General features: G+C 37.1%; 1 protein-coding gene across 7 annotated transcripts in view; it reads right to left on the bottom strand.

Moving 5' to 3' along the window:
* Positions 1 to 22,388, bottom strand: part of SMAP1 (small ArfGAP 1) — a 160,821-nt gene that overhangs the window by 73,832 nt on the left and 64,601 nt on the right. For 4 of the 7 annotated variants that reach the window (XM_021089472.2, XM_005659254.4, XM_021089445.2 and 1 more), the window contains 3 exons: positions 21,029 to 21,114; positions 10,550 to 10,625; positions 1,882 to 1,962 (listed from right to left, as the gene is read on the bottom strand). In XM_021089472.2, coding sequence (XP_020945131.1) covers positions 1,882 to 1,962; positions 10,550 to 10,625; positions 21,029 to 21,114 — 243 coding nt within the window. The remainder of the gene's footprint in view (positions 1 to 1,881; positions 1,963 to 10,549; positions 10,626 to 21,028; positions 21,115 to 22,388) is intronic. The other 3 variants (XM_084958811.1, XM_021089462.2, XM_084958825.1) reach the window with 1 other exon arrangement.

Genomic DNA, 22,388 nt, shown 5'->3' with positions numbered 1-22,388 from the left:
TTCTAAGACGTGGTGGCAGGAACCACACAGGACAAATATGTAATCTGAGGGTTTCCACCCTTTGAGCCAGGTACCACTGACATCCTCCACTTTCTCACAGCAACCTCCACCCTCTTATGGTGTTTCTTCTCTGGGCCTGCCCACTGACCCCTGATAGCTACAATACCCTAACCACCCCAGTCTGTCCAGCTCCAACCTTGTACTTCATGTTCCAAACTGTTCCACAATGTCTCCTCTGAAACCCACCTCACCCTGCTAACTCTCAAATTCAAGTGTGCCCTGATTTCCTTTCTCATGGCTCTCCTGTTCCACTAACAGGATATCACACTCTCCCTGGACTTCCCGAGTCTCTTCCCCTCTTTCTCTTCCTCTGCACCCCTGGCCCGTTCTCCAACCTGGATCTTTCCTCTGGCCTATAGACCTGTATATCCAACCACCTACCAGATACCCAGATGTTCTACAGTCACCTCACACTCAACATACACAACTTTTAATTCAGCCCCCTCTCAGTTCTCTCCTCAAACCTGCTCCTCCTCCTCAGCTTGGATCCTTTTCTCACTGGACAGCACCATCATCGCTGAGATGCTCTAGCCTGAAACTGAGGGTCACCAAGGCTCCCCAAAGCACCTCCATAGTTCACTGATTACAAGAGTCGAGGGAATCCATCCTCTGGAGACCTCTTAAAACTACAGTCTCCTTTTCACTCCTGCTGCCTCCATGTTACACGCTCCCATCATTTTACTCATAGAACAGTGCAACAGGTTCTCGAGCCTTTTCCACATCCGAGTCTGTGGAGGAAAATATTAGGACATGAAAATCGGACGCTGATAATCCTACTACACTTAAATCTCATGAAAGTGCCAGGGCCTTAAGAACAAAGCCCAAACTCATCAGCAGGCCACGGGAAGGTTCCTCTTTCACTTCTTTCCCCTTCCGACAGTGTCCCAGCCATGCCATTCTACCTGCACATCCCCAATCCTGGTTTGCCCAGGCTTTTTTCAAAAGATGCTTTCTCTACTTGGAATGCATCTTAGTCCTCACAGTTAGTGTTTATTAAGGGTTTAAGATGCATCAAAAGTGTGCCTCCTGTATTAATAGCAGCACAGTGAGGATGTGCCAATCATAGCACACACGTTATATTGCATTAGAAACCTTTGTAAAGTCATCTGTTTTCTGCTGTTAGGTGTAAGCTTCTCCGAGGCAGGGAGATACCTTATTTGTGTTTATATCCCCATGTTTAGCACATATTTACCAAGCAGCAGACACAGAAAAATTGTTAGCTGAAAGGATAACTCAAACTAATTCATTAAGGTCATTATAACAACAGAGACAAAGAGTGAAAATTTTTAAATCTTCAAATATTTGTAGGGACTTTAAAAGTCCCTAATGGCAGTATCATGCACCCTAACCACTCCTACCCCCCAACACATTCTAACAATTATCGCTAATGATTCTATACTCATACACTGTACCTATATGATGGTTATTATTACTTAAAAAGAAACTTGAAATTAACTTTCTTCAAGTGCTTATAACAACAGAGTACAGAAAGAAAACATTTTTAATCAAAAACTTTTCTAGTAAATCAAACAATTCAAGAACAACTATTTAAAGTTCCTTTAAGCCTAAAATAGCAGTGGAAACAACAAAAAACTAGTTGTTAAATGCTGAGATATACCTATGGTACCAATAAAATAGGCATTCTGAAATACAGTCTTTTAATCTCCCCTGTGGGATAGGAAAGTATTCTTAAAACTGTTGTATTTAACATGTTCAGTACTGGAGCCCATTTAAAACATAAACAACTATTATAGCACCTCAAATGATGGTGCATTTACCATTGAGCACTAGGCAATGCGGCCAGCTAAAACACTACCATACCTCCAATTTGTTTTTCTCAACAGCAGCTTGTAGAGAAGGAGAGGATACCAAAGGCTGAAGAGGAGCATCAGATGAGGAAATCTGTGGAATGCAGATGGAAAGTCAGGAGAAAAAAACAAAAAGAAGGTAATCAGAATGGAAAGGCACAGGAAAGAAACAAATACTCATGTATTTCTGAGATATAGGAGCACTTAGGTGTAGGCAGACGAAAATAATACACAGAGTGTTGCTTTAATACCTTCATGTGGAGGAGTTCCCATTGTGGCGCAGTGGTTAACGGATCCGACTAGGAACCATGAGGTTGAAGGTTCGGTCCCTGGCCTTGCTCAGTGGGTTAAGGATCTGGCGTTGCCGTGAGCTGTGGTATAGGTCGCAGACGTGGCTCGGATCCTGTGTTGCTGTGGCTCTGGCGTAGGCCAGTGGCTACAGCTCTGATTCGACCCCTAGCCTGGGAACCTCCATATGGTGCAAGAGCGGCCCAAGAAACAGCAAAAAGACAAAAAAAAAAAAAAAAAAAAAAAAACTTTCATGTGGAATTTCTCAAAGTAAAAAGTATTCGCTATAGAATAAGTGCATGATTTAAAGTGGATTTCACCATGACACAGAATTTAAAATGTACTCAGACAACATACCCCAAAAGTATTTGAAAAACAATGAAGCTTCTCTGACAGTTCTCTTTCCATCAATGTTATTGCTGAAGTACTCATGCCATGAAGCAAGAAGATACATGGTCTAAGTGTTAGGAGAGCATGAATGAGTCCTCATCTTTACTAACCATAGCTATTTCAGAAATGGAAAATAAAACAGCTGAAATAGTAAAAGTTAATTACAGTTTTAATCAACTGTTTAAGAAAACAGAAAAAAGGCTGGGAGCAAAAAGGATGGATTAATGCAGTATAAGAACTGAGCAGCAGACTTATCGTAAAGCCATGCATGCACACACTTCCTTCTTTCAGATCTGTGTGTACAAACACTCTCTCCAGGGCTGCATGGGCTGAATTACCCCAGAGCACTGCGAGACAGCTCTCTATGCAGCAAAGGCAATTTATACAGGAAGATGATTTCCTTGAAAAGCCTTTTCACACATCTTCCTATCCAATTTCTATATGCATAGTTGATCACTTTAATGGCGGCATTATCTTCCTGCTCTTTTTACTGCCAAAATATAACTGAAATACATTTACAAAATGTGTAATACATCTTTGGAGCCATAAAACTGACATCTCTATATTGCCCTACCATATCAATAGTGCCATGAGGAATTTTTAAGAATAAAAGGTGCTATTACAAAGAAAGGTTATTATACAATGTCGAAATAACATTGTGAGATGACAAATCTTCATTCAATCTGCTTGTCATTATGTTAGTTATGGCTGTAATTCTTGAATTACAACCCAAGACCATAATATTTAAGGGGCTTTTCCCTGACACACTGTTTGTTAGCTCTGTTAAAAGTATGCAAACTAACTATTCAGTGACTACTAATGGAAATTACACATAGAAGAAAATATTTTAAAAAGACAAACTGTGCCTCAAAGCCTGGCTTGAAAGCTGGTTTATCCCACCGGATATTTACTTGCTAGAGCTCTTTTACTGCCACTTTATGCAGAAAACAAGAGATTAGAAATAGCATGTAAAATCACTTAAGATGACAACCTACATCATAAAGACCTTTTGCCCAAACTCATGTAAAAGGTGAACATAGGAGTTCCCATCGTGGCGCAGTGGTTAACGAATCTGACTAGGAACCATAAGGTTGCGGGTTTGGTCCCTGTCCTTGCTCAGCGGGTTAACGATCCGGCGCTGCCGTGAGCTGTGGTGTAGGCTGCGGACGCGGCTCGGATCCCGCATTGCTGTGGCTCTGGTGTAGGCCGGCAGCTACAGCTCCGATTCGACCCCTAGCCTGGGAACCTCCATATGCCGCGGGAGCAGCCCAAGAAATAGCAAAAAGACAAAAAAAAAAAAAAAAAAGATGAACATAAAAATATAAAAGGGGAATGAGAGCATTTGATATGTCAAGTGTTACCAATTCAAGACAATTCATTGTAAAAGTGCTTGTTCTTTTAAGAAGATGATAAATTGATTTGACAATTTTTAAAATGCAGAAGGAGCAATATAAAATTATTCAATAGGGGTTCCCATTGTGGTGCAGTGGAAATGAGCCTGACTAGTATCCACAAGGACATGGGTTTGACCCCTAGCCTCGCTTAGTGGGTCAAGGATCTGGCATTGCCGTGAGCTGTGCTATAAATCACAGATGCAGCTTGGATCCTGCGTTGCTGTTGCTGTGGTGCAGGCCGGCAGCTGTAGCTTTGATTCAACCCCTAGCCTGTAAACTTCCACATGCTACGAGTGCAGCCCTAAGAAGCAAAACATAAATAAATAAATAATTTTTTAAAAATTATTCCATAAATATCAGTCATTTAAAGCTTTTTAATGCCAAAAAAAAAAAAAAAAAAAAAAAGCATCAATACCATGTTCCAGCTAGGAACAATCAGAGACACTTGTCCAGTAGGCAAGATATTTGAAGTCAATTGGAGGAGTTCCCAGGTAGACTAGTGGTTAAGATTTGGCATTGTCACTGCTGTGGCTCAGGTTCGATCCCTGGCCTGGAAACCTCCACATGCTTCGGGGGAGGTCAATTTCCATCTTAATCAAATTAAATAAAGGAAATAACATACAAAAGGAAAAAGTCAACTGGCAAATCGACAAGTGAATGTGTAACTGTGGTATACTCATAAATCAAATTACTGTCTACTAATAAAAAATGAACACTAGTCTACTAGTACACATGGAAACAGGAAGGAATTTCAGAAACATGCTGAAAGAAGAAAGACACAAAAGAGTAAACAGTTTATGACACTATTTATATGAAACTCGAGCAAAGACAACTGCAATCTACAGTGATGAAAGGCAGATCAGTGGCCGCTTGGGCCTGGGGTGGGTAGCAAGAGGCACAAAGGGATGTCCTGGAGTGAAAGAAAGGTTCTACATGCCAACTGTGGTAATAGTCACACAGGGGTACTTAATTTCCAAAACTCATTGAATTACAACTTAAACTGTCTTTTATTGTACGTAAATTGTACCTCAAAAAGATTGATTTTTTAAAAGTCAATGAGCAGTGTAAGATCCATTAGGTGAGCAAGGAATGAACAGAGGTCTACACATGGACCCAACCAAACCCTAAGACCCCCCACCTGCTCCCATGCTCCCCAACCTGGCAACCAATGTCTAGCTACACTCAACTGCTCTGATGCTAGCTCTCTAGTCTGTTGCTCTGGCCTCCAGGATCTCTGCTTCTGCTGTTTCCTCTGCCAGAAGTACCCACACTTGTAGTAGTGCCCAGCTGTCCTTTCACTCTGAGTTGATGCTGCCTCCTCCAGGAGGTATCCCTTCATCCTTCAGTCTAATCTAAGGAGCCACTGTAGGTGCTTCCAAGGACCCATCTACAACACTTTCCTCTTGTAGACATTACCATGTGAGGTCCAGTAAAGACGTAATTACTTAACAGTAGTCTCTGTTTATTTTATCTTTTTGCCATTTCTAGGGCCGCTCCCACGGCATATGGAGGTTCCCAGGCTAGGTGTCTAATCGGAGCTGTAGCCGCCGGCCTACACCACAGCCACAGCAACGTGGGATCCGAGCCGCGTCTACAACCTACACCACAGATCACGGGAATACCGGATCTTTAACCCACTGAGCAAGGCCAGGGATCGAACACACAACCTCATGGTTCCTAGTCGGATTTGTTAACCACTGAGCCACAAGGGGAACTCCCAGTATTCTCTGTTTAAATGAAGTCCTCTGAGACAGACATTGTTTCCATTACCCATCTTTAGCATCAGGCATTCAACAAGTCTCCATAAAAAAAAAAAAAAAATTATGAGGAAAAGAAAAGAGGAGGATGAAAGCCTCTCAGAGGCAGAACCAAAAGGAGGCTCAATGTCAGTAGTTACAACCGTCCTCTGAAGGTACACTGGCTGGCTGACATACTTTTCTGAAATCTCACACAAGTTATCTGGACTTACTGTTAAATTCAAAATTTATTTTGTAACTAGATGATAGTTCTGTTCCACCGGATTCCAGTACTTTTATATAGAGGACAAGACTTTGAATGTTCTTTCAATGTTCCTCTACCCCCTATCTTCTCCAGGCCACCACTCTATCTATGAGAGAACATTGAGTGGAAACCCAGTAGATTTTTGTCAGGAATAAATGAGTCACAGTCCTTTCTCCAGTTATTCTTAAGCCCAGAGGTTCTTCTCTAGGCCACCAACAAAGAAACTGATGCAAAGAAACTCCAGAGCAATCTAAGTATACACACTCACTACAAAAAGAAAACTCATCAGGCAAAACAGGTTTCCAACTAGCACGTTCCAGGATAAAGTGAGCAAATATACTTTGAAAAAGTATCAAGTACTTAAAAAATACCAGTATGAACATTCGAAGGTCATAAGCCAAGATATTCATCTATCTTTTCAAGAAAAGATGACTTTTTTTCTGTTTTGTTTTTTTTTTTTTTTTTAGCCACATCCACAGCATACGAAAGTTTGTGGGCCTAGGATGGAATCTGAGCCACAACTGTGACCCACACCACAGCTGCAGCAATGATGAATCCTTAACCCACTGTGCCAGGACGGGGATCAAACCTGTGCTGCCACAGATCATTAACCCACTGTGACAAAGAGGGAACGCTGATCACATTATTTTCTTGAAAACTTTTTTCTTTTTACTATTACCCTTTTTAACAGAATAATGTTACAATAAAAATCTGGTGCTCCAAACATTGAAAAATAACTTAGGGATTAATTTTAAGCAACATATTGCTTCAAAACCATTTTGGAAATCCTTGGATATGTTTTCTAAGTGGAGATTTTATCATTGCAATTCTCAAATGGCTGTCTCAGGAGCTTTCAATATACTGTGAAGCTAAAGTTTTATAGGAGTCAAGAAATCATTTGAAATTATCATTTCCAAAGTCAATTACATCCCACAGCATGCATTAAATACAAAAGCTGAAAATACACTTAATGAACTAATAAACAAATCATACAAAAGAAACCATCAATTAAACTCATCAGAAGGAGAGTTAAAGACTTTAACAAACTTAACTAAGTAACTATACCACCAAATATGTAGAAGCCTGAATTTTAAAATGCTCATTTTGAAATCATTGGATAAGTCACTAAGAAATGTAGAATTCCAGAAAAAAATTCAAATGGAAGTCCTTTAACTGTCACATCAGTCACCTGGCAGTCCGTAACGAAAGGGCTGACTACAACGTGGTGATATTAACCAAACAGAACTCAAGTCTTAGAGTGAAGTCTGAATATTCACGTTTCTCAACTTTCCACCTGCTCAGGGGCCTTTACGCTTGCTTCCCTCCTTTCTTCCTGCAACATGATCATCACAGTAGCTTCTATTTAGTAAACACGTATGTGCCAGGCACTCTACTAAACATGCAGTATGTGGTTTACCTTATTTAACACTTATCTTACTTAACACTTATAAGAATACTATCCAAAATAGTTACCACGTGAGTTCCCATAGTGGCTAAGTGGTTAACGAACCAAACTAGGATCTGTGATGATGCGGGTTCAATCCCTGGCCTCGCTCAGTGGGTTAAGGATCCAGCATTGCCATGAGCTATGGTATAGGTCACAGACTTGGCTCAGATCTGGCATTTCTGTGGCACAGGCTGGCAGCTATAGCTCCAATTCGACCCCTAGCCTGGGAACCTCCATATGCTGCAGATGTGTCCCTCAAAAGACAAAAAAAAAAAAAAAAAATTGATACCATGGCCATACCTATCCCACAGAAGAGAAACTAAAATTGTAACAAAAAGAAGTAACAGTAATAACAAAAATCAAGTTGTACCTGTGTTATTTAACACTAATCTTAACTCACCACCTAATCATTCATCATCTAAGTTTCTTACCCCTGTCTTGAAGGACATCTAAAATTTATTGTAGGAGTTCCCTTGCAATGCAGCACATTAAGGATATTTGGCTTTGTTATTGCAGTGGCTCAGGCCGCTGCTGTGGTGAGAGTTTTGATCCCTGGCCTGGAAATTTCCACATGCTGTGGGCATGGCCAAAAAATAGAAGAATTTTAAAAGTGTATTGCAATTCACACTGTCTTAAAATTATTGCTCATTTACCTTAATGAAATATATAAGCATTAGTTTATTACAAAGAGAGCTTAAAAGAATTACTAGTGCAAGCTCATTTTTACTATAATACAACACAGAAACATTGTTTCCACAACATTTTCTAAACTGGAATACTGGATTTAATTGTACTTTTGTTATACTGAATACTAGCCTTTATACATATGTGTGTATATATACATACATACACACATATAAAACGAGAAAATTCTGTTTTAAAAATTTTATATAATACTTGGTTATAAAAAACTTAATAGGGCAAGTGATAATAATGGTAATTTCATTTGAAATTCACAATGCAGAACTAAAACCAGTGCTGCAAAAACTTAAGTATGTACTCAAATTGAGTTCATGAAGTTATTTGTGAAGGATGAAAAGTAGCAAAGGAGGCAAGAAATATATATAGAAGATTAACAAGAATAAGTGAGTGCTCATTTTAAAATCATCAATTCCCAATGACTATCAGCCATTTTTCCAAGACTAAACTGAGAAGTTAAGGGTCAGGATAAAATAGATTGAGTTACCTATACATTTCACTGGTTCAGCAGATTTTCTTTTTGATTATTACTACGGCAAATGAATCATGTGAGTATGGAAATATGTGGTGGAGGAAGGGAGAGAGGAGGCTGGACAGAGAAAAGCTCCTGAAGGAAAAGAGGCAACAATAAGGCAGAGCTCAGCCTCATCTGCTCAAGGCCTGTGAGATCTCCTAAGAACTCCCTTTCTCAGTGTCTGCAGCTGCGATTCACTACTGATTAAGGGGAGTGAGGGGCCAAAAGACAGGCTAAAGTACTTTCTGTACTCAAAGTTTTTCAAATGCCCCCTATCACTCATTCAATTAAGGAACAGCCAGAGAAGGCAGATTCATTCAGCATAACCCTGGTAGGAAAATTCTAAGATGGCCATCAAAATTCCCACTCCCTGGTTTACACACCCTGTATTTAAAAGGATTTCTTAAAATTTCATAAGAAAATATATTTTAAAATTAGCCCTTTTTTCCCCATAATGACATAAGTAAACTTATTTACAGACATAAGTATCATTCTCAATACGGTCAATTTTTATCAATCTTTTAAAAAAGATTTACTGTATATGTAGCTCAAACTCTGTCAAGGGTATCTGTGCTCCAAAAAAATACATTAATCATACTTTCAACATTTTTTTAAAAGATTTTTTATGGTAAAGGACAATACAATAAAATATCCTTCCTGGAGTTCCCGTCGTGGAGCAGTGGTTAACGAATCCGACTAGGAACCATGAGGTTGCGGGTTCGGTCCCTGCCCTTGCTCAGTGGGTTAACGATCCGGCGTTGCCGTGAGCTGTGGTGTAGGTTGCAGACGCGGCTCGGATCCTGAGTTGCTGTGGCTCTGGCGTAGGCCGGGAGCTACAGCTCCGATTGGACCCCTAGCCTGGGAACCTCCATATGCCGTGGAAGCGGCCCAAGAAATAGCAAAAAGACAAAAAAAATATATCCTTCCTTTGTTAGCATCTGACTGAATTTTTTAGTGTCTTAGTATATTTAGTATATTCTCCACATGGACTGAAAATGAAAACCAGTTTATATACAAAATGAGATGAAAGCATTGTCTTTCAATTACTTAAACATAAAATTAACTGGCTTATAGCTTTATTATTAATCTAGGGATCAAGGACCAAAAAAAAAAAAATGACTGCAACATTAAAGACATTTAGCCTTAAACGGAATTAACTAGGGAGGGAAAACTTTAAAAAAAAAGACACACACACAAAGAACAGTGATATAGCATATTTGATCACTACAGGAAGGTGTCACCTATTAGGTATCAAGTGCTTGATATTAACCAAGTAAGATGTCATGTTTTAATAAACTTATCTGGACAGATCCACCAAAGCCGTTAGAGGAGGGTAGATTTGCCTTTTTCATTTATTTCCAAAGTCTAGTAAAATAATTTTCTCTTTCCCCATTTTTCAATTAGTGGCTTTATCTTTATGCCAATTTCATAAAATTAATTAAATTCCAGTTATGCAGTTATTACACTCTCACCTAGAATATGCTTTTTTGTTGTTGTTGTTGTTGTTTTTGTCTTCTTGTCTTTTTAGGGCCGCACCTGCAGCATATGGAAGTTTCCAGGCCAGGGGTTGAATCAGAGCTGCAGCTGCCAGCTTACCACAGCCACAGCAGCTCGGTATCGGAGCTGAGTCTATGACCTACAGCACAGCTCACGGCAACACCAGGTCCTTAACCCAGTGAGTGAAGCCAGGGATTGAACCTATGCCATCATGGATACTAGTGGAGTTCATTACCGCTGAGCCACAATGGGAACTCCAGAATGTGTTCCTTTCTGAATCAAGAGTTCTGCTTATGAGAGCTCATTAATATTATGTGACAAAAATTTCAATATGCGAATATTTTAAAGTATGTAATGCATTTTTATAAAAAATAAATTGAGCTATACCATATGCTAAAAGTCCAAAATCTATTCAACTTCAATTGATGATAGAGATGAAGATTTTACTTACATTTGAAATAGCTATAGCATTTTTATCGTAGTATTTCTTCTTTTCATATTTATCTCTGATGAAAAATTCCACTGCTCTGAAAACAAGTAACTTAAGGAAAAGCATGAGTTCAGTGACATATGCACTCCCCCTTTATTCATTCCTCATCACAAAGCCTAGACTCTCAATTTTCCTACTCCTCGGTCTATACTTTCCTCATACACTGTTTCTGCAACTGAATTCTGTAACCTACTTCTTTTTCTGCCAAAGAGTCTGTCTCTTTCAGGAAATTTTCCCCATTCAACAGAACTATTTATCCCAATTCTAAAAAGAAAAGTAACCACATTTCTTTAACCCACCACACTCCTCAGCCCGCCACACCCACTCCACTCTAAATTCAACTAAAGTTAATTTTGGATTTTCACTATAAGAAACTAATACCTGTGTAGCAACCGCAGCATACCAGACCCTGTGTGCTGGCCACAGTTTTTTTCTTAACCCTTCCTCAACGCAGTAATGTGCAGATTATAATTTCCACATCACAGGTGAAGAATCAGCAAACTTGGAAAAACTAAACAATTGTGATTTCAAGACATGTCCTTTCTCACCATACATGGCTGCCTCTGACTGTATCAGAGAGGATTCCCTGTGTATTAGAAGAATGAAGGCCATTTTTTCCTGCAAAGCTTTTAGAAATGAAGAAGTCAAGAAACCAAAGTTAGTACCATTTAATATCCTGAAGTTGGCTGAACTAGCCTTACCTGTTGGGAGAGTAAGTCACTTCTAGTGAGGTTCAAAAGCTCTTGAGTTATTTGATGCAGACCCCCTCTTCCAGTCAACCACTCCCTTATCATATTCCACTAAAATGGTACTTGCTTCCATCAGGGACCTATATATATATAAATATATTCATGAATATATATATGAATTTATTGTGGTAGTTAATTTACAGTGTTGTGCTAGTTTTGGGTGTACAGAAAAGTGATTCAGGTATATATATATATGTATGTATAAGCGTACACACACATACACACACTCATTCTTTTTCAGAGTCTTTCCCCATATAGGTTATTTCAGAAAATTAAGTAGTTTCTCTTACTATACAGTATGTCCTTGTTGGTTATCTATTTTATATATAGTAGTGATGTATATGTTAATCCCAAACTCCTAATTTATCTCTCCCCACCAGCTTTCCCCTTTGGTAACCGTTTTTGTTTTCAAAACCTGTGAATCTGTTTCTGTTTTGTGAATAAGATCATCTGTATCATTTTTAAAATTAGACTCCACATATAGTGATATCATGTGTTATTTGTCTTTGTCTGACTTATTTCACTTAGTATGTAAATCTTCTAGGTTCATCCATGTCACTGCAAATGGCATTATTACATTCTATTTATGGCTGAGTAATATCCCATTGTATAATATACCACATCTTCATTCATTTCTCTGCTGATGGACACTTAGCTTGCTTCCATGTCCTAGCTATTGTAAATAGCACTGTAATGACCACTGGGATGCATGTGTATTTTGGAATTGTTTTCTCTGGGTATCTTCCCAGGAATGGGATTGCCAGATCATAATTTTTTTATTATAGTTGATTTATAATATTCTGTCAATTTCTGCTGTACAGAAAAGTAACCCTTTTTTAAGGAACCTCCAGTGTTCTCACTCCACAGCAATTATACCAATTTACATTCCCACCAACAGTGAAGGAGGGTTCCCGTCTCTCCACACCCTCTCCAGCATTTACTGATTATAGACCTTTTGATGATGGCCATTCTGAATGGTGTGAGGTTAATACCTCGATGTAGTTTTGATTTGCATTTCTCTATTAGTAATGTTGAGCATCTTTTCATGTGCTTTTTGGCCATCTGTCTTCTTTGAAGAAAAGTCAATTTTAGATCTTCTGCCATTTTTTGATTGGGTTGTTTTCTTTTATATAAAGCATGAAATGTTTGTATATTTTGGAGATTAACCCTTTGTATGTTGCTTCATTTGCAAATATTTTCTCCCATTTTCCGGGTTATCTTTTCATTTTGTTTACAGTTTCCTTGTTGTGTAAAAGCTTTTAAGTTTAATTAGGTCTCATTTGTTTATCTTTGTTTTTATTTTCATTACTCTAGGAGGTGGATCCTAAAAGATACTGCTACAATTTATGTCAGAGTTCTGTCTGTTTACCTCTGAGAGTTTTATAGTATCTGGCCTTACATTTAAGGTCTTTAACAAATTTTGAGTTTATTTTTGTGTATGGTGTTAAAGAACGTTGTATTCTCATTCTTTTACATGTAGCTGTTCAGTTTTCCCAGCACTAATTACTGAAGAGACTGTCTTTCTCCACTGTATATTCTTGCCGCCTTTTTCACAGATTGACTATAGGTGTATGGGTTTATTTCTGGGCTTTCTATCCTGTTCTATTGAGCTATGAGTCAGTACCATACTGTTTTGATGACTGTAGCTTTATAGGATAGGCTGAAGTCAGAGAGCCTGATTCCTTCACCTCTGTTTTTCTTCCTCAGGATTGCTTTGGCTTTTCGGGGTCTTCTCTGTTTCCATACAAATTTTAAAATTCTTTGTTCTAGTTCTGTGAAAAATGCCACCAGTCATTTGATAGGGATTGCAATGAATCTGCAGAGTACAGTCATCCTGACAATACTGATTCTTCCAATCCAAGAACATGGTATATCTTTCCATCTTTTTGTATCAGCTTCAACTTCTCTCATCAGCATCTAGAGTTTTCAGAGTACAAGTCTTTTTGCCTCTTTAGGTAGATTTATTCTAGGCATTTTATTCTTTTGATGTAATAGTAAACGGGCTTGTTTTCTTAATTTCTCCTTCTGATCTTTCATTGTTAGCATATAGGAATGCAAGAGATTTCTGTGTATTAATTTTGTATCCTGCAACTTTACCAAATTCACTGAGGAGCTCTAGCAGTTTTCTGGTAGCATCTTTAGGATTTTCTATGTAGAGTATAATGTCATCCGCAAATAATGTCAACTGCAAACAGTAATGGTTTTACTTCTTCTTTTCCAATTTGGATTCCTTTTATTTCTTTTTGTTCTCTGACTCATCAGGGATTCTTAACTTTTTTTATTTTTTAATAACATAAGCCCCTTTGATAGTCAACTAAAACTTGTGGACTCTTTTCTGAGACAGTGATTTTAAATGCATAAAGTAAAATAAACAGAATCACAAAGGAAATGAAATACACTAAAATACAATCTCTGTGGATCCCAGGTTAAAATATCCTTCCCTTCAAAGAAAGGCCTGAAGCAGTAAAACATTACATTTTCAGTCAATAACTCCTATTAGAAGTTAAAAAAGCTCCTTAAATTGACATTTGAGACAATAGGTAATAGAAAGAGCTGAATACCATTACACAGTAGATATTAAAAGAAAGCACTTAAAGGCAGCAGGAAAGGCAAGTAAGAAAGACAAGAAATCTAAACATTCAATTTATTAAGTAGGCTGAATAACTGAAAATCATTTTTAAAGACATCTTTCTATAAATTTGAGTATTTACAAGGCACTTTATATTATCTCCTTTTCTCCTCTTAACCTATAAGGTAGGTGCCATTTTATAGCTAAAACCAGGCACAGAAAGTTTAAGACATTCTCTGGTGTTTTACGATCAAAGGGAAAGATGTGATTTGAAACCAAGAATGTCTGACATACACCTTTTCAGAATGTCACCGGTCATCACAAGTTCATTTGTGAATCAGTCATTTAATTTCTGCTAATGAAAATAAATGCTTTAAAATCTAGAGAGGAATGTCAAATGTGGAGGGCACCTATTTTCAAAGTAGACTTGGAAATCCTCTCAAGTGTAAGGCTGATTATTAAGATATGTGAACATTTTGGCAGTCAATACCAAAAAATTACCAAAACACACTATAATTTGCATAAAATGCAATGTTATTTTATTTCAATTATTTCATAAGTAAATGGCTAAATGTTAAGTTTACACAACTGTAGAAATTCATGTTCAGTATCACAATTTTTTAATATTTTTCACAGGAAAAGTGAAACAATCCAAAAAGTTGGCCCTTTGGATGAGATGTATGAATGTGTATGTTAATGAGTAATTTTCATTATAGGGACAACTATTTACTTCCACAAAAGAGAAAACAAAATTCCAGAGGATGTGAAATACATTTACTGTTTTAAAAAAATTGTATAATATTTTAAAACAGTCATTACATTTACTTTTAGATATAAATATTATATAACATATAATATGCATATAGTTATTTCTTAACTAAAAAAAATTTGGAAATCTAAATTCTTAAAGTATAATTTTCAAGTTTAAATACTTGGGAGGAGAATAACATGATGTTGTTCCTTCTAAAAGAAACAATAGTCTATTTTGGATATCGTTTAAAGTATACTATACGTTAAAGCTTGAAAAGACTTTGATACTCTCATTTAAGTAATGTTTATGACCAAGGAAAGATCACTGTGTATCACCAAAAATTACTATTAAAGAGAAAACTCATTAAGACTGAAAATACAGTATGGAGTTCCCGCTGTGGCACACGAATTAAGAACATGACTATAGTGGCTCGGGTCCATTGCAGAGGAGCAGGTTGGATCCCCAGCCCAGTGCAGTGGGTTAAAGGATCTGGTACTGCTGCAACTGCAGCTTGGATTCAATCCCTGGCCTGGGGACTTCCATATGCTGTGGGCATGGCCATAAAAAAATAAAAGTACAGTATATAAAATAATTTAACCACCACTATAAAACTAAAGTATAGAAAACTATGATGGTTTTATACATACCAAATTTGAACAAGGCAAACATTTTAAGTATATGATCTTTTGGAGTAAAAAATAATACTAATGTCTGATGAAATGATATGTGTGAATTTTCAGAAATAACAGATATTTGCAAAATCTTAATTTATACTTAACATATTTCATATAAATAATTCAAATATAACTGATCCGGTTTGTGCTTATGATAAACAAAAAACTCTCTCAGAAACTAAGCATTAAGTAATTCTTAAAAATATATATGAGATGAAAGTTGATGTTTTTCAAGGATATAAAGGATATAAAAAAATTTAAATAAGGCATGACAACATACTAGCACATTCCAAATTATTAACATAAAACAGTACTTTTGAAAAAGCAAACAAAGCACATCACAAAGTGTTTAAAAAGACTTGGGAGTCACCTGTCTAAGAACATAATACATGTACCACATGGTTCTTATACATTTTTGTACAAAGTCCCCAATGCAAGTCAATTCTTCATTGTTAATTCATCTAAAGAAACAACATTTTAGTCCAAGGGTCAGCAAATTTTTTCTTAAGGGGTCATATAGTAAAATATTTTAGGTTTTATGGGACAACTGGCCTATGTTGCAACTACTCACTTCTGCATTTGTAGCTACAAAGCAGCATAGAAAACTTACAAATGAATGGGTGTAGCTTAGCTATGTTCTAGTAAAACTTTACTTACAAAACAAGAAGTTGGCTAGTGGGCCTATAGTCACTGATTTCTGAATTCTTTTCTGACACCAGAGGGGAAAAAAAAACCGCCAAACTGGATTTTTAGAGGGTCTCTGTATCTGCAAACTGTCTAGACAATGTAAGGGATTTTCAAGGGAAATCTGACAATAATTTTGCATCATATGCTAACTGTAGCACTAATTCTCAAATAAGATGTTCTCAATTGTACACCCTTATTTCTAGGTACTTGTTATTTAAGTGGAAGTTACTGTGACCCTGAAGCTGATCTCTTGAACCCATACCTAGCAGGATATGAAAAAAACAATAATACTCCTCCATCTCACAAAGCTGTTGAAAGCACTGGGGAAAATATACATAAAGTACTCAAGCATGTACCTAATAAACAGCAAGCATTCAATAAATGTACTTTTTCTTTTTATATAACTTGGTGTCTCAGTTTCCTCACTTTTAAAATGGTGCTAACACTAGAATTCACTCCCCGGGATTCCTATTAGAATTACACAAGTTAGTGTAAGTTAAGAACTAAGAACAATGTGTGCACAGAGTACTATTTAACTTGTAGCTTTCACGATCAATCGGCGTCTTCTGACAGGCAGATCTTTTAAACATAGGGTCCACATTAGAGGAGGAGACAGACAAGTACTGTGTTATGAGCTACGATGGTTTGCCTATCATCAAGTTTAAACAGACAAGCAAATAAGAAACATCAATGAAAGAACCAATATATTTGGAGATCAGGAAATACTTCTCTTAATTTTCCATCTCCAGACGCCATATGAGACAAAAGGACTTAATTACACTGACAAAGATCAATGATAGAATTGCTCCCAAAACCAGATATAAAACAGTAATATTTTCAGCAAATCAAGGAATATATTAAAAACAATTCAAGGAGTTCCCGTCGTGGTTCAGTGGTTAATGAATCCAACTAGGTACCATGAGATTGTGGGTTCGATGGGTTAGGGATCCGGCGTTGTGCTCAGTGGGTTAAGGATCCGGCGTTGCCATGAGCTGTGGTGTAGGTTGCAGACGCAGCTTGGATCCCTGTTGCTGTGGCTCTGGCGTAGGCTGGCGGCTACAGCTCCGATTTGACCCCTAGCCTGGGAACCTCCATGTGCCGTGGGAGCGGCCCAAGAAATAGCAAAAAGACAAAAAAAAAAAAAAAAAAAATCAAGTTTAGGTGGCTGATTTGGGATTTAGTAAACAAACCACAAACTACCCCAGAATATTCCCCATGTCTATGGTTACAAAACATTTCATACAGTACCCTTTACTGTCACAATCCTCAAAACTAACAGAGAGTAACAGTAGTCCAAAAAATGTTAATAATACTGTGTTTTATCTTTTCACATGTATTTATTTGCATTTGAAGATAACTTCCTTTCTTTAAAAATGCCATTTAAAAGACAATTAAATTAATACTATTCCCAAGAACAAAATCTTCTAGCTCCAGACACACACCACTGACAGCGGTAAAATTTTCAAAAGCTCCAAGGGGAACTGCTGATTAGCTTTGGTGCACAACAGACTTCATGGAACTGAAGTAATTAAAGTTTTTAGATAAGATGAAATATCCTAATAATGAAAAGCTTAATGTAAAGCTTTATCACTTGTCATGCACTAGTACAAGCAGCCTATAATTAACCACATCCCACATGAGAAATTACACTCTTACAGCAGCTTTTGCCTAACTTTTGTAAACTGTAAAGCTTTTAAAAGTGACAAATCTTGTTAAGAATGCAGTGAAGTTCCATATTAGGGAGTTTTACTCAGTTTGGTTCTACTTGCCTCTAGGGATGAGACAACTGTAGTTAAATCAATACAAGTGTAGAGATTGCTTTTCAAAGAGCATTGAGCTTCAGACTGATTCATGAAATAAAGAAAGGGGACTGGTTTTCTTAGTTTCTCTAATAAAAGCTCCAAATCACAATGTTTCATAATTAAAAGAAGGGATAAAAGTGATGTAGCTGGGATAACTAAGGTAAAAAAATTTTTTGAAGACTACATATAGTATTACATTAGATACAGAAGCTGGTCTCGTGGTCCAAGAGATGTCATTTCATACTCTTATCACTAGTAGTCATCTATCTTAAATTTGTTTAGACAAAATCTCTCTTTAAATGGTTTCTGACAACCTTATATTATCTTTTTGTAAACAGCAGGTCTATACCTCATGTGAATATGACCATAATTTGCAAATGCTTTACAAGTAACATTTAGCTTGAAAAGTCAAATAAACATGTTTGAACTAACAAAAGCAAAGACATGTATAATCCAAGAGCCTGACCTGAAGCATACTAGGTACTCAGTGACATCTTCACCTAACTTTACAATCTTAGGACTCAAATGTGACAAAACGGACTTTACTCACCCTCATTACTAAGTACTATCAAGTGTCCTACAGGAGGAAGGTCTGGAGGTTTTAAGAAGTTTCTTAACAGCTCTTTGAGCATCCCACCCTCTGCCTACCAAAAATAAAAAATAGTATGCTCTGAGTTGTTTTTCAAATTAAAACAATGTACATAAAACGTCAAGCTCCGTGGTTGGCACAGAGCAAACCCTTATCAGGCAGGAAAACTGCTGCAATTGTTGCTTCCGACATTCTATCTTCATTGTAAAAGGTCAAGGACTTACTGTACCTGAGCCCAGTTTACTATGAAAATCTCACCTCTCCTGCAATGTTTAGCTAAGGACCAAATATTTAAGGACATATCGGCAGAAGATACCAGAAGAACTCAGTACCTGGGTAATCCTCTACTTCTCTTAGGTTCACCATAAAATGGTAAGATGGTAATCTTACAAAATGGTATTCCTACCAACGTGCACAAATGGTGAAAACACGAGGACACCAAGGTACTGCCTCCCTGGATATCTTCAAGGCTCTGTCAAAAACAACAAGGAATCACGCTGATGAATTAAATATCCTGGAAAACACCTGCATCCATCAGGTACCACATAAAGGATACTACCCCAACTTGAATAACCTCAAGTAATTTACCCAAAGTCCCAAAGACTCAATTCACACCAAACCAACTCCCCACCCACACATACACACAAACTTCCAGAAAAGAGAGATTCTTCAATTTGAGGGATTATATGTCAACTCAGGCTTGGGAGTGAGGAGCAGAAAAAGGAATAACCGTACAACAAACAAGCAGTTGGTAACAACATCCTCAAACATGCTTTGTCTGCTCTGCAGTATTTCCTTCTACTACGCTCTGTTCCTCAGGGTTCTGCCCTATGCCCTCATCTTTCAGAGAAAGAAAACAGCATTCCCAAAATTCTTAATGAAACCCAAAAAGAGAATAAATGACCACTGCCCTAGATAAATATAACTTTACCGTTTTTCTGTTACCTACAAGTAAGTAACTCTCAAATCTACATTTTATTTCCTGCTTTCTTATAGGATCCAGACTCCTGTTTTTATGTATGTGTCCAAGAGACACCTCATCCTTCCAAAGTAATGCTTCACTGTCTTCAACTTGTAACACTTAAACCCTCACCTGGCACTGATTCCTTTCCCTGATGAATAAGTTTACCTCACTCATAGAGCCTAAGCCAAGCCAAGATCAGGGGTCATCTCAGAGTCTTCCCTGCAAAGAAAGCCAGTCTTAACCTAACCCAGCTGCTCCTGCTTTCCTGCTTCTTTCCAACCTCTGAATCCCCATCTGCCCATTCTCTTCCTTACTGCTCATCTACATTTCAGGACTGTACTGGCTCCCATATGACCTCTCTGACTCCACGATCTCTTCTGACTCATCTTCCTCATAGGAGAAATTTACGTTTCTACTACTTCTTCTGCTTCAAAACCCTTTATGGCTTTTCAAATTCTTCAACCATCTGAGCCAGTAAAATGAGGTCCGTCCTGCTCTATGACAGTGAAAACCCTTTACAATCTGGAAGATGAGCTTCTGCCGCTTGCTCCATAAGACTTCAATCTTGTCACATCAAAACTTTAAAATGTCATATGTCCTCACACCTTCATACTTCTGCTCACACAATTTTTTATGCCTGAAATGTACACCCACTCTTACCCTAAGAGCTTGCTATAATAAAAATAGCCTTGGACATCAGATTGTTAAATTTGTGGAAGGAGGTGGGGGAAGCAGAAACAGAAAAGGCCAAGTACTAACTTCCTGAATATAACTGAAAAGGTTTCTATACAAATATGAAATATATATATATATATAATTATATATAATGGCCTTGTATCTGTGTGAGAAAAGATCAACTTTTTTCATTATTTCATCATACAGACTGTTTTAGTATAAATGGGTAATACATAACTGAGCTTTAAGAAACTACATTACACAAACATCACCTCTAGATAAAATCACAAATATCTACAATTAGATAATCTTTTGATAAGCTACTTTCTCAGACTCCAATATGAGTTTGCGAAATACTGTAAAATCAAATGATTTATTTTAAACGTGAAAAACATCCTGACTAAAATAAAATGCCTAGGAGAAAATATTCTATTCATTCATTAGGGCATATGTGAAAAGCAAACACAGTTGTGTGACCTATGACATAGATGAAAGGTCAGCACTAATTAGTCTAAACTACTCCAGCACATCCATTTCCACTAAGTATGTGATTTGTCCGATAATGTATAAATGCCAAATTGCTTCACATAAGCATAATTACTACATAAAAGTGATTAGAGGAAACCCCTCTTAAATTATTTTTTAAAAATACACAAGATGTTCACAAATCAAATCTCTAATAATAGTCTCAAATAATAAACAACATCTATTCTCCAATCAAGAGTTGGAGATCAATCAAGAAGAATCAGTTATATTTTACACTTAAAATAACTACCTAAAAATACTATATATATATATCATGTATTGCCAGTTCTATTAAAAGAGTACCACATACAAAGCACAGCGCACAGCAACTCAATTTCTATTTTTAATGAACACTATGATAAAACTTGCATCTTAAACATAAGCAGTTAAAAATACGACTATAAATATGAGCTAAATCTTTTAAAACCCAGAATAAAGAAATTTTTAAAGGATACTGATCTGTCTGTGGTCTTCGAAAGTTCTCTGGAAGATTGGCTTCATATAGTAGTCTTGCTTTAGTATTTCCCATATCTTGCATGCACTAAAAAAAAAAATTAAGCATTTTCATTACTCATATTAAACCTAAAAAGCAATTCCTATACATATATATACACATACACACGTACATATAAATACCATTTATCATTTCCCATATATATATATATATGTATATATATTCTTTTTAGAAAAACTTTTTTTTTAGGGCCACACCTAGAGCATATAAAAGTTCCCAGGCTAGGGTTCAGATTGGAGCTGCAGATGCTGGCCTATACCATAGACATGCAGGATCCGAGCCTCTTATGCAACCTACACCACAGCTCACAGCAAAGCTGGATCCTTAACCCACTGAGTGAGGCCAGGGATTGAACCCTCATCCTCAGGGATACTAGTCAGGTTCGTAACCCGCTGAGCCACAGCGGGAACTCCCTAATTCTTGTTTTAAACTTCAAAAAAACTCTGAGGTTTTTCTGATTTGCAACCAAGATCACAACAGAGAGCAGTTAGAGAGAAATAGCACTGCCCTAGAACTCTACAAAAGTGGACTCATTTCTTTGAGGATATTAACCGCTAAGATTCTGCTAAAAGCTATGAACCTTCTCTCCACTAAAAAAAAAAAAAAAAATCCTGTGCCTAATGGACATACTTTACATACAAGTTCAGGAGTTCATAGGACTCTCCCTAAAGGCTATCAACCTCAAGAGTAAAATACACTGCTAAGGAGGCATAAGATAATTAAACTGGTTGAAATGATTATTAAGTTTCACTATCATCTATGAGTAAGGCCTAAACAAATAGTACTTCCAGGATATTCTATTACTTTAGAGACTAAACTAGCATTTATAAATAAAACATAATTCTATTACTGTTTTAAATCATTTTCAAAGAGTTTAATTAAGTTCCTTAAAATGTTTTAACTGGTTGAGAGATCTACTTTTATAATTCTTTTCTCCCCCCAATTTCCTAAACACACACCCCAACATCCCTAGAAGATAATGCACAGCATAAAAGATTACCAAATGTTGGCCTTGAGTTGTAGCCCTCAAGTGTACACAGAAACATCTTCCCTCAGATATAAAGTACAGTGACTTTTCAACCAACTGAGTTTTAAGGTCTGCAAAATACTAATATACACTCATTTCTGGATATCTATACCACCCTACCTCAACGTAAGTATTCTCTCAAGGTAAAAGAGGTTTCTAAGTTATTCCTTTACAGATAAAGTGAAATAATAAAGGGCTGGGAAACATAAGGAATAGTAAAGAGGGAAAAAAATGAAAGGTTTTCTGTTATTCAGCTCTGCAGAGAAAAGAGTAG

Source organism: Sus scrofa, chromosome 1, assembly GCF_054392235.1.
Source record: "Sus scrofa isolate SSC_HxYL_T2T_F1_AM1 chromosome 1, Sscrofa_HxYL_maternal_Yorkshire_Landrace_v2.0, whole genome shotgun sequence".
In the NCBI taxonomy this organism is placed as follows: Eukaryota; Metazoa; Chordata; class Mammalia; order Artiodactyla; family Suidae; genus Sus; species Sus scrofa.
Note: the sequence above shows the minus strand (reverse complement) of the source record. Positions and strands in the feature narration are given on the sequence as shown.